The 13,637-nt window shown below is 43.0% G+C and overlaps 1 protein-coding gene across 2 annotated transcripts in view; it reads left to right on the forward strand.

Moving 5' to 3' along the window:
* The window catches only part of THADA (THADA armadillo repeat containing), a 479,325-nt gene that overhangs the window by 23,669 nt on the left and 442,019 nt on the right, over window positions 1–13,637 (forward strand). Inside the window, exons 1-7 of one of the 2 annotated variants that reach the window (XM_075863235.1) lie at window positions 1,967–2,093; window positions 2,815–2,907; window positions 3,871–3,965; window positions 4,994–5,124; window positions 7,394–7,542; window positions 9,010–9,042; window positions 9,603–9,651. In XM_075863235.1, the coding sequence (XP_075719350.1) occupies window positions 2,078–2,093; window positions 2,815–2,907; window positions 3,871–3,965; window positions 4,994–5,124; window positions 7,394–7,542; window positions 9,010–9,042; window positions 9,603–9,651 (566 nt within the window). In that variant the 5' untranslated portion in view covers window positions 1,967–2,077. Of the gene's footprint in view, window positions 1–1,966; window positions 2,094–2,814; window positions 2,908–3,870; window positions 3,966–4,993; window positions 5,125–7,393; window positions 7,543–9,009; window positions 9,043–9,602; window positions 9,652–13,637 lie in introns of those variants that run through there. The other variant, XM_075863236.1, reaches the window with a different exon arrangement.

Raw genomic sequence — 13,637 nt, forward strand, 5'->3', positions numbered from 1 at the left:
TTACCCTGCCACCCTGGTGCTATATACCTAGAGCCCTGTATATCCTGCCACCCTGGTGCTATATAACTGCAGCCCTGTATACTCTGCCACCCTGGTGCTATATACCTACAGCCCTGTATACCCTGCCACCCTGGTGCTATATACCTACAGCCCTGTATACCCTGCCACCCTGGTGCTATATACTACAGCCCTGTATACCCTGGTGCTATATAACTACAGCCTCGTATACCCTGTCACCCTGGTGCTATATAACTACAGCCTCGTATACCCTGTCACCCTGGTGCTATATAACTACAGCCCTGTATACCCTGTCGGTATATAACTACAGCCCTGTATACCCTCTCACCCTGGTGCTATATAACTACAGCCCTGTATACCCTGTCACCCTGGTGCTATATAACTACAGCCCTGTATACCCTGTCACCCTGGTGCTATATAACTACAGCCCTGTCACCCTGGTGCTATATAACTACAGCTCTGTATACCCTGCCACCCTGGTGCTATATAACTACAGCCCTGTACACCCCTGCGACCCTTGTGCTATATAACTACAGCCCTGTATACCCTGTCACCCTGGTGCTCTATAACTACAGCCCTGTATACCCTGCCACCCTGGTGCTATATAACTACAGCCCTGTATACCCTGTCACCCTGGTGCTATACAACTACAGCCCTGTATACCCTGTCACCCTGGTGCTATATAACTACAGCCCTGTATACCCTGTCACCTGGTGCTGTATACCTACCCTGTATACCCTGTCACCCTGGTGCTATATAACTACAGCCCTGTATCCCCTGTCACCCTGGTGCTATATAACTACAGCCCTGTATACCCTGCCACCCCTGGTGCTGTATACCTAACCCTGTATACCCTGTCACCCTGGTGCTATATAACTGCAGCCCTGTATCCCCTGTCACCCTGGTGCTATATAACTACAGCCCTGTATACCCTGCCACCCTGGTTCTGTATACCTACAGCCCTGTATACCCTGTCACCCTGGTGCTATATAACTACAGCCCTGTATACCCTGTCACCCTGGTGCTATATAACTACAGCCCTATATACCCTGTCACCCTGGTGCTATATAACTACAGCCCTGTATACCCTGTCACCCTGGTGCTATATAACTACAGCCCTGTATACCCTGTCACCCTGGTGCTATATAACTACAGCCCTGTATCCCCTGTCACCCTGGTGCTATATACCTACAGCCCTGTATACCCTGGTGCTATATAACTACAGCCCTGTATACCCTGTCACCCTGGTGCTATATAATTACAGCCCTGTATACCCTGGTGCTATATACCTACAGCCCTGTATACCCTGCCACCCTGGTGCTATATACCTACAGCCCTGTATACCCTGCCACCCTGGTGCTATATACCTACAGCCCTGTATACCCTGCCACCCTGGTGCTATATAACTACAGCCCTGTATACCCTGCCACCCTGGTGCTATATAACTACAGCCCTGTATACCCCGCCACCCTGGTGCTATATACCTACAGCCCTGTCACACTGGTGCTATATAACTACAGCCCTGTATACCCTGTTGCTATATAACTACAGCCCTGTATACCCTGTAGGCTTTCCATCCTTTGCAGCTCTCATTAAGCAAATACACCCTTCTTCATTGTCTATACCGGCAAAACCGGAAGGAATTGTGTGCCTCCAATATAGTAACCCCAGGATAGTTTTAAAAATAAATAAATAAATAACTACAACATTTAAAAAAGTAGCAAACATATAAATCGAATTAATGAAACTTAAATTTAAAAACACGATGCATTCCCTTTAAGGTAGCAGTGTGCTCCTTTTTTGCAGGGCCCCTGGGCAGCGGCATGGGTTTCACATAAGTTATGTTTGCCCTTGGTCATCACGTATGCCAAACATCTGTTGGTATGAGATCAGTTTTCTGTCCTTAAAAGCACTTTTGACATTTTTTCCACTGTGTTTTTCCAGGGACCCCCATGACTGATAAGAACGCAGGCTGGGAAACACTGATCTTGTATTTATCAGGTCTACCGGACAGCCCACAGATGTCTGCCGTGGGAAATCTAGTAGAAACCCGCTCTCCATGCACGGAGTTCCTGGTGGGCTTTTGTTTAAACACAGCAGCCAATCTTAGAAAACTGAGCCTGTGATGATACTAGAAATTAATTTCATACGGCCCCAGACTTTATTTAGACAATTTTTTTAAGTATTTATATATCCGTAGACCAAAGTAACCGCACAGGGATTTCAGGATAAATAGACCTAGACGTGATCTCCTAGACACATTCACAGCGGTGTCCACTGTGCATGTCCAAGATTGCGCAGGGACCGGAACTACGTCATTGGAGCGCATAGCCTGTGATGGGCAACTGCGCAGGTGCAAAGCGGCTATTAAAATTTATTGTGGATAAGAGGTTACATTGCGCATGACCAAGGACCTGCACCGCTAATGCCTAAGGCAAAACGAACCGCTCCATAAATGCCCTTGTCAATGGGAAAATAGAAGCTCGACAAAATTTAGTCCGAGTTAACACAGAGTTCTTCAGCGCTGTTTTTGACACAGAAACTGTATTGGAAACCGTGCCAAAAAACGTCTGAAATCGCCTCCTATTGAGTTCAATGGGAAGCGGAGGCGTATTTTTCCCACGAGCAGAAAAAAGAAGCGACATGCTCTTTTTCTTCCTGCGTTTCCGTGTCTGACCTCCTGTTGACATCAATGGGAGGCAGGGAAAGCGTTTCTTGCGGCGTTTTATTTAATATAATTTTATCTGTAATAATATTGCCATTACATGAGGCTAATGAGTTGTTCTTTTCTTGAAGGGAAGCTACATTTCAAAATGGTTGTAAAGAAGAAGAAAGAGCTTAGCGTGGATCCGTTATATCTCGATAGTCCAAATCTTAAAAATCTTAAACGTAAGTGTACCGAGAAGTGGTGAATAACCTGCCCTTGTATGAGTAAGTTTGGCATTTTTTCGTGATTTTAAGTATACCGAGTGGGCACAGTCATTCATCACCTATTCATTTAAAAAAAAAAAAAAAGTAAAATTGTGGAAATTTAGAAGTTAGCTTTCGCCATATTACAGGCAGATAATGACCTGACAACCTCATGTTGGTGTTAGAGGGGTATTCTAGTTTCTGAAAAATTTATTTTTCTATAATTAAAAGTTATACTATTTTCCAGTATACTTTCTATATCAATTCCACACAGTTTTCAAGATCTGTGCTTGCTGTCATTCATTGTTTGCTTCCAGGGGATACAAATCTGCCCTGTTCATGTGATGAACACACAGGTGCGTGGCTCGTTACAGTTATCAGAGCTGTGTTTTGTAACGAGCTGTGCACCTGGGTCCATCACATGACTATGACAGATTTTGTATCCCCCGAGAGTAGAGACCTGTGCTGCACAGCAATGTAAAGAGGTGAACTTCAGATACTTTAGAAAATTACATGCAGGGATCTGTTACTACAGCTTAGACACAGCAGCGGTTACACGGTAGTCTGAAATCCGCCTCTGTCTTATCATTGTTCCTGGCTCCTCCCCTCTCCCTCCACACTGCAGCTCTTCCTTATCTGATTGGCTGCTGTGTAGCCCATCACAGGCTCCCAACTAGTGCCCAGAGAGCTGATTTCTATAACCACAGAATGATTATAAAGACGTCCTGGTCTCTAAACCTTTTCAGATGCAGCGGAGATTGTGTGTTGACCCAGGATTTATTCCAGGATACATAAGAAGTAAAGCGAGTGGATGGTTTGCAAATGTATTTGATTGTTAATAAATTCTAGATATTCTCACACCCATTACATTGGATCTGCCTTGTTCTTTGATGTTTTTGAAAAAGCAGGTGCTTAGCAGAAATCATATGTTGTGTTTTGTAGCTTTTACAGATGAGACAGAACAGAATTTGCCTTTTCTGCTCCTGCAATGTTTACAATTACAAGATGGAGTTCAACAAATCCACTGCATCAAAAAGGTGAGAAACGTCCTACATCTATACAATGTGTTTGAGTACCTGGACTTTACAAAGGTTGTCCAGGCTGGGGGCAGTTTTTTTTTGTCTTGATGGCCTATCCACGGGATAGGGCATCAGTATATGATAGTTGGAATCCGACACCCGGATCCCACACTGGTCTACCGCTCTGGCTACCTCCGGGCACCGGATGTTATGCAGGGTCGGTGCCGGAAGCAGAAGACTCCGTACACTGCATAGCGGCCGTTCCCTTGATTAGGAGCAGAGCTGTTGTACTGCAGCACGGCCACTATACTGTGACCGGAGCCATCTGCTTCCAGCACCGACCCTGCATAGCATCCGGTGCCCGGAGGTAGCCAGAGCGGTAGATCAGTGTGGGATCCGGGTGTCGGATTCCAACTATCATGTACTGATGCCCTATCCTGTGGATAGGCCATCATGACAAAAAAAAAACTGCCCCCAGCCTGGACAACCCGTTTTAAGATGGCTGCAGGGATGTTTATTCTCAGCATTACAACTTTAAGACCTTATTCACACGAATGTGTCAGTTTTGCACGCGTAAAAAATGCAGTGAGAAGGTTTCCTTCTCATTTCTTTAGCAACTGTTACGTGAATCACGGACAGCACACGGATGACATCCGAGTGCTGTCTGTGATTTTCACGCACCCATTGACTCCAATTGGTGCGTGATGAGCAAAAAACGCACAAGCATGGGACAAGCAGTAAGTTTCACGCTGCGGGAAAAAGGGTCTGAATTGCCCCATTGAATTGCATAGGTTTGTGTGCCGTCCGTTGTTTTAATGCGCGTAACACGGACATGAAATACGTTCGTGTGATTAAGGCCTAATATTGAACATTTACCTTCATGTTACTCATGTTTCTGAGAGCGGAAGCTGATAGGACAATGTACACGTATCACGACAGCGCGTTGCTAGAATATGTGCACCCATAACTGCATCACCTGTATAATTGCACAGGTAAGGCAGGAAAATCTTTAATGTCGTTTCTATAAAAATTGTTTTCCTTTTGAGATTGTGCCCCTTTTGGAAAGCCTGCCCAGCAGTTCGTCTGGTACAGAAGTTCTCCGCTGCTGCATGGATGTGTTGGCCGAAATGTACTTCATAGTTGGAGCAAAGAATCCATTGAAAAAGGTGCTGGCAAGGTAACCCATGCGAAGCGTCCACTCGGTGTAGTGGTTTCAATTCACCACCTTTTTATGATCTGTTGCCAAGCGGATTCTGATAAATGTGCCAGCTCATGTGAACAGGGGCCATCGAGTCATAGACCTTTCTAGATAAACCAAAACATAATACAGTATGATGGTGGTTGGCCTAATAGAGCAGGGTTTTCAGCCTTAAAATTGTCAGCTCGCTCATGACTATTCTTGTAAAAGTTGATCAGGTCCGTCTCAGACGAGCTTAAAGTGTACCTATTATTTTACCAAACTGCTAATATGTCAGTGATATGTTTTGATTGGCGGGGGGTCTGTGTGCTGAGACTCCTACCGATTGCTGGAACTAAAGGGGCAGAATCGCATAGCAGACCGCAGCGAGCCTTTGGCTGTCATCTGCTTTATTCAGCTCTCCTTGCAGAAAGTTCGGCCTCTTAGAAAGTGTCTCTCTGAGGATCAGCCGAACAAACCCGATCACAGCCAAAGGGGCACGGAGCTCTGCTGAGTGCTTCTGCCCCCTCGTTCTAGTGATCGGTGGGGGTCTTGGCACTCAGACCTTCACCGAAAACACATGTCACTACGACATTCTAAAATGTTTGTAAGATGATAGTGACGCTTTAAAGGGAACCTGTCACCAGGATTTCACCTATTGAACTCTCACTGGCCGCTGCTGTCAAAAGTTAATTTCCTTTATCCCCTCTCCTATACGCCTCCTCTGACTGTAATTAACGTTCTGCAAACATTTTGCGCCATTTTTGGTAATCGGCAGTATCGTTTGTTCCTCTTCATATGCCCGCCGAAAACTGGCCTACCCTGAATGCTGTCAATCAAAAGTAAGGAGGCGGGGTTTACTCTGAAAGGCTTGAGGAATGAATGTGACTCTCTTATGCTCATTAACATACAGCGCGGGAACACTAAAAAACTGAATACTAAAGGTACAGAGCCGACTTAGATGATGATTATACGTTACATAAAAATGATTTTTCACCCTCTACCACCAGGTATTGCTGGTCTAATAGGAGAAATGCTGGTGACAGGTTCCCTCATTAAAGGAACACTGGACCTAAGAATTAATGATGGAAAAATATCATTATTTGTCACTGTATGCAGCCTTTTGCCAGTTGGAATTTGGATCAGAGCCGGACCATCTCTGACGCCTATCACTAATATGGAAAGGGTGCTGCCATTTTGAATGCATTAAATAGAACCTGTCAGCTTTCCCATGAAATAATGGTGGAGCATCTTCTCTTTTTTTTTTGTACTCTGCATTGTTCTGTTCCTCTATTACTCCTCCTGGAAATGTATGAATACATTTTAATCTGACTGGGTCTTACCATTCTCCTTTTCAATAGGGTGTGTCCCTACACAGTCTGATACTGTCAGCACTGATTAGACAGTCACTGTCTAGTGACACCCCCGATGAAATAGGGAAATGGTAAGGCTGGATTCACACGAGCATGTTCGGTACGACGCTAGGAGTCCCTGCCTCGCTGCAGGACAACTGTCCCGTACTGTAATCATGTTTTCAGTACGGGACAGTAGTTCCACGGAGAGGCAGGGACTCCTAGTGTCGTACATAACTATGATGCTAGGAGCCTGGCTCCCTGCAGTGTGTGCGGTCTGGGACTTGCGGCCGAAATACATTCCGTCCAAGTTTTTTGGCACGGAAACCGCTCTGCAAAACTCGTCAAACGCCCAAAAATGCCTCCCATTGATATCAATGGGAGTTGGACAAGTTTTTTTACCGCGAGTAAAAAAAAACGCGTCGCAGTAAAAAGAAGCGACATGACCCATCTTGAGGCGGTTTCGTCCTCCAAAACCCCATTTCAATCAGTCAGAAAGGGTAAAAAAAAACACCTTGACGAGTGTTGAGACGAGTTTTTGTCAAACCACTGTGCAAAAAACGTCTGGAGCAGTTTTTGCAGGAGGAATTTTCCTCCTGCAAAAAGCTCCGTGTGAACACAGCCTTACGGACGTAACATGCTCATGTGAACCCAGCCGAACACCTAGTTGCTTGCAAAATATGCATAAAGAATTGTCAAAAACACCACACATGTAAACCGGGCAGGCTCTGCAGAAGATGCACTTGGCCTGTCTACTGGGAACTAACAGAACTAATATAAAATATGGTTTTAAAGACTATTGGCAATGTCTATACCCCCAACCTCTAACAAATCTGTAATCTTTTTTTTGTATAGATCTTGAAATCTGGGCTATGTAATGATACGGTTGATGGTGTCACGTTTCTTGTGTTTTGCAGCGCATTAAATAGTGTTTCAGATCCATGTAAAAATGAGGCAATCTCTGCTTTTACATCCCACCTAAGAAAAGACATTGCAGTAGACGATGCGGGAAGTTACAGGAGAGTGATGGACAATTTGGCTTCATGTATGGACGGTTTTAGGCTAGGTAAGTGCAACACACGCACACTCATTCCAAGAGACAAACTCATTTTTAATTTTCTATCGACATAGCTGTATGGTGGCTTGGTTTTTGGGGAACAAGTTAAATTTTTAATTCCACTATTTTTGGGTACATATATTAACTTTTTTGGGGGAAGGAGTTGAAAAAAACAGCTATTCCAGCATTGTTTTTCACCCTTTCATTTTATGCCACTCATTATGCGGTGTAACTAATACGTTATCTTTAATTTTAAGGTCAGTGCGACTGCGGTGATGACAAATACGTATAGGTTTTTTATGTTCTTCAACTTATATGTGATAGATTATTATTGTGATCCTGTGTGTTAGGGCTTATTCATACGAACGTGGGGAAACTCAGACGTGAAAAACAGCCATTTTTCACGCCCGCGTTGCCCCCCTGCGGGTCCCGTTTTCACGGATCCCCGTAGACTTGTGTCTATGGAAGGATCCGTGAAAACGGAAGAAAATAGGACTTGTTCTATTTTTCAACGGACCCTTCACGCGGTCCATTGAATCAACGGCCGTGTGAACGGCCTGATTGAAATACATGCGTCTGTGTTACAGACGTTGTTTTAACGGCCGTCACACGGATGTATTCTCCGTTCGTCTGAATAAGGCCTTAGAGACACGCAGGACCCGCTTTCAGCTGAGTTGTCCGTTCATTTCACTGATGGATTCGGCTGATCGCGAACAATGCAGCTTCTATGTAAAGATTCAATTGAAAAAAATATTTGTAATCACATATAACATAGATATAATTTTAAAAAAGATGCCTATAAAGGTGTACATAGACTTTAAAATAACAAAACCTCCATTCAGTATTTGATTAATAGCGTTAAATTAGTGTCACCATTCAATACTTGGTTGCTTTGTTCTAAAAACAGCGCCACCCCTGTCCATGGGTTGTTTATCGTATTGCAGCTCCGCTCCATTGTATTGAATGCAGCTGAGCTGCAATACCACACACAACCAGTGGACAGGTGCGTGGTTTTAGAAGAAAGAAGCCATGTTTTTCTAATACTGGACCATTAATTCTCCTGTTATAGGCTCAATAAGTGTTGTCTTTCAGTACTAAAAAAGTACCCTGATTGAGCATTAATGCTTCATTTAGTGTTCAGTTAATGGTGCCACATGACGGATCCAAACAGGGACTGGCGGACCACATTGACTTGTAACAGGGTATGTCAGGGTTTTGTTGTGGTTTCTTTTGTTATGGCAGTAAGACCAGTGTTGCAGGCTGTCTTGCCACCGAACGGTAACGGAAATCGTGACCGACACCCCAATGAAGGCACTGAGCGCAGATTTGAATTTTTTGTCGCTCTTCAGAGGTCAGTTAAAGGGGTTGCACTCAGTGACTTTATATATTTTTGTTACAATTTTTGCATTTGTATGGATTACTTTTTAAGTCTGGTTAGAGTACGTTGTGCTAATTTTAGATATTTTCTCCTTACAGGTATCGGCTGTGTCATTAGTCTCATTCCAGAAGGTCAGTAACTGTTGTGTAGATTTATGGATTCTGTTAGCGGGTATACACCCAAATTACTGTGGAGTCGCAAAAACTCGGGTGTGATTCTGTTCCGCTCTCCCCCCTCAGAGCTCGTACATTACTAGAACCATATGTCACCTGTGGCTGCGTTGTTTACAGACAGCCATAGGGTTTATGGTGAGGGACATTGGGCAGGATTTTTAGAAGAATATTTATGAATTCCTACAAAATCTTTTTAACCCCAGTATCCAACTAACTCCGCCCACATGGTACATTCACAGAAGCTGATTTAGTTCCTTTGCCTGCATGTGACATTGAAGGACTTTTCTTATTCTCAGATGCGCCACCTTGTGGCCACCATAATGTCTACATTCATATTTAGGTAGTTTGCTGAGCTTTTCTTGCAGAATTTATAAAAAATATTTTTCTGAGACGACGTTCAATTGGTGCAGGATAAATGTAATGAGCTGTAGTGTGAATGAGATGCAGCATATACGCTATTATCTATCTTACAATTCAAGGACACCCTTATCTGTGAATATTTCATTGTGTTTTCACAGCCCTTCAATTCCTGGTAAAGGTTCTGCATACATTCCAGAGTCAAAACAAGTAAGTACAGAACATAATAGTTTATTTTTTACACTTCTTTACTACTTTGTCCAGCTCATTATTATCTGTGATAGAGGAACACATTGTGACGGCTCAAACTCTTTTATCCTACAAACCTTTGCTTTTATAAATCACAGCAGATTCTTTGGCTAACTTTGCAGTGTAAACAGTCTTTGTACATGTCCTCCTACATAGTGAAAAATTGAGAAATACACCGTATCCTAACCCTTAGGCCGGGTTTCCACGTAGCGTAAACGCTGTGGAATTTTCTCAATGGAATTCTGTGCGGAAATTCCGCAGCATTTACTGTAGCATCAAAGGCTTTAGAAAATCTCTTGCCCACGCTGCAGAAAAAACCTCACCGTAAACGTTAATTGACCTGCGGTGCCGAATTTAAATCTGCAGCATGTCCATATATGCTGCGTTTTTGTTTTTTCTATTGCGGGTTTTCCCCTTTTGAATTCAATGGGGATTCAAAATCCACAACTGAAAGCCAGTATTGCGACTTTTGCAACTCAGGAAAAACATAAATAAATCATACTTAGCCAGAACTCTCTCATTCCTGCAGTCCGGCCTCCTGGGATGACGTTTCATCCCATGTGACCGCTGCTGCGTCACATGGCCTGCAACATCATCTTAGGAGGCCAAACTATGCGCAGAAAAGAGGGAGGGGGTAAGTATGGACTTTTTTTTTTTCCGCAGCTGGAGTTCCATTCAAAAAAAGCAAACCACAATTTGGTGTGTTTTTTTTTTTTGTTTTTTTTTTTTGTTTTTTTTTTCTCGTTTTTTTTAGACGGAAGGTACTGCGTGCTCCAGGTCGGATATGCAGCGTAGTTTTTGCGCAGTGTCTCCGACCCGTGGGAACCCAGCTTTAGTCTTTACGATGTATGGTGGTACAAAAAGGTATTTGCCCCTTTCCGGATATCCCTGTAGGCCTGTACTCTATAACACTGTTTTTTTTTTTTTATTTGTTTTTTTTAATACTGCGATTCTCCTCTTTGGTGGCAAAAACTAGAACAAAACTGCAATGCTGAGTTTAAAAACAAAGAAGCAAAAAAAACGTCATACCTTTTTTAAAATGCATTTTTTTCAGTCACATTGAGTGAATAGGGTGTTAAAAAACAACAAAAAAAACGTGTGTGTGTGTGTATATATATATATATATTTTTTAGTTGTTTAACCCCTACCCGCACCAGGACGTAACTGTACGTCGTTGCGGGAAGTTACTTCCCGCACGAGGACGTACAGTTACTGAGTTAATCCCGGTGCACACTGTCGGCGACAGTGTGCACCGGGAACCAGGAGGTCAGCTGTCGCCGACAGCTGACACTCCCCTCTTGCCGGCCAGCGGTCCTTTGCCGCTGATTTCGGCGCATTAACCCCTTAAATTCGGCGATCGGGTGCAATCGCCGAATTTTAGGGGTTTCTAACATATCGGCAGACCCCCGTCCGAAATCGCGGGGTCTGCCGATAGTTAGTATGGCAAACGGAAGCCAAACAATGGCTTCCGGGTCTGCCATGGACAGAAGCCCATCAGGACCAACCTTCGGCTGGTCCTGATAGGCTTCCTGTCAGAGTGACAGAAAGTCACTGTGCCGTTCCCGATGCACACTGTCGGCGACAGTGTGCATCGGGAACTTGGAGATCGGCTGTCCCCGACAGCTGACACTCTCCAGTGTTGCCGATCAGCGGCTCATCGCCGCTGATTTCGGCAATTAACCCGTTACATGCGGGGCTCGATTGCGATCTCCGCATGTAGCGGGTTTGTAGCGCATCAGCAGCCCCCATGCAATCGTGGGGGCTTCTGATGCTTGTGATGGCACCCGGGGGCCAGACAACGGCCCCCAGGTCTGCCATGTATGTCAGACTATTAGGATCAGCCTCTGCTGATCTTCGTAGACCAACTGTCAGAGTGACTGTGACGTCACACTGACAGTTGGAATACATTACACTACCTAGGTAGTATAATGTATTCTAGCAGCGATCAGAGCTGCAGGTCAAAAAAAGAAAGTGTAAAAAGTAAAAGAAAAGTTAATAAACAAAAATATAAAGTGTAAAAAGTAAAAAAAAGTTAATAAAAATGTTTTATAAAAGTGTAAAAATAAAAGGTTTTGTTTTCCTATAATAAGTCATTTATTCTAGGGAAAAAATGAAAACGTTAAAAAAAAAGTACACATATTTGGTATCGCCGCGTTCGTAACGACCCAATCTATGAAACTATAATGTTAATTTTTCCGCACGGTGAACGCCGCAAACAAAATAAACGGAAAACTGTCAGCATCGCTATTTTTTGGTCACCACCCCTCCCAAGATATAGAATAAAAACTGATCAAAAAGTCGCATTTACCCCAAAATGGTACCAATAAAAACTACAACCCGTCCCGCAAAAAACAAGACCTCCCACAGCTTTTTTGACGAAAAAATAAAAAAGTTACGGCTCAGAATAGCGTGTCCCAGAAAATAAATTATTTTATAGAAACTTAATTTTATTGTGCAAACGCTGCAAAACTTAAAAAAAACTATACACATATGGTATCGGCGTAATCATACCGACCGGCAGAATAAATTAAAACGTAATTTATTGCGCACGGTGAACGCTGTAATAAATAAAGAATTTAAAGCGCCAAAATCGCTGTTTTTTGGTCACCCTAGCTCTAAAAAAGATCCTGAGGGGCCAAAATGCTCACTATACCACTAGAAAAATTCCTTGAGGGGTGTAGATTCCAAAATGGGGTCACTTTTGGCGGGTTTCCACTGTTTTGGTCCCTCCAGGGCGTTGCAAACCCGACATGGCACTGAAAACCAATCCAGCAAAATCTGCACTCCAAAATCCAAAAGGCGCTCCCTCCCTCCTGAGCCTTGCTGTGGGTCCAAACATCAGTTTACGACCACATATGGGGTATTGCCGTAATCGGGAGAAATTGCTTTACAAATTTTGGGGTGCTTTTTCTCCTTTATTCCTTGTAAAAATGAAAAAAATCTGTTTCCACAGAAAAATAGGTGATTTTCATCTTCACAGACTAATTCCACTAAATTCTGCAAAAAAACTGTGGGGTCAATATGCTATCTATACCCCTAGAAAAATGCCTTGAGGGGTGTAGTTTCCAAAATGGGGTCACTTTGGAGGGGTTTCGGCTGTTTAGGTACCACAAGACCGCCTCAAACCTGACATGGTGCCTAAAATATATTCCTAAAAAAAGGAGGCCCCGAAATCCACTAGCTGCTCCTTTGCTTCTGAGGCCTGTGTTTCAGTCCATTAGGACACTAGGGCCACATGTTGGATATTTCTAAAATCTGCAGAATCTGGGCAATAAATATTGAGTTGTGTTTCCCTGGTAAAACCTTCTGTGTTACAGATTTTTTTTTATTACAAATGAATTTCGGCAAAAAAAATGAAATTTGTAAATTTCACCTCTACTTTGCCTTAATTCCTGTGAAACGCCTAAAGGGTTAAAATATTTTCTGAATGTGGTTTTGAATACCTTGAGGGGTGCAGTTTTCAAAATGGGGTGATTTATGGGGACTTTCTAATATATAAGGCCCTCAAAGCCACTTCAGAACTGAACTGGTCCCTGAAAAAATAGCCTTTTGAAATTTTATTGAAAATATGAGAAATTGCTGCTAAAGTTCTAAGCCTCGTAAAGTCCTAGAAAAATAAAATTACGTGAAAAAAAATGATGCAAACATAAAGTAGACATATGGGGGATGGTAACTAGTAACTATTTTGTGTGGTATTACTATCTGTTTCACAAGCAAATACATTTAAATTTAGAAAAATGCTAATTTTTGCAAATTTTTGCTAAAATTTGAAGTTTTTCACAAATAAATATTGAATTTATCGACCAAATTTTTTCACTAACATAAAGTACAATATGTCACGACAAAACAATCTCAGAATCGCTTGGATAGGTAAAAGCATTCCGGAGTTATTACCACATAAAGTGACACATGTCAGATTTGAAAAAATAGGCTGTGTCCACAAGGCC

Source organism: Rhinoderma darwinii, chromosome 4 (assembly GCF_050947455.1).
Source record: "Rhinoderma darwinii isolate aRhiDar2 chromosome 4, aRhiDar2.hap1, whole genome shotgun sequence".
NCBI classification, from domain to species: Eukaryota; Metazoa; Chordata; class Amphibia; order Anura; family Rhinodermatidae; genus Rhinoderma; species Rhinoderma darwinii.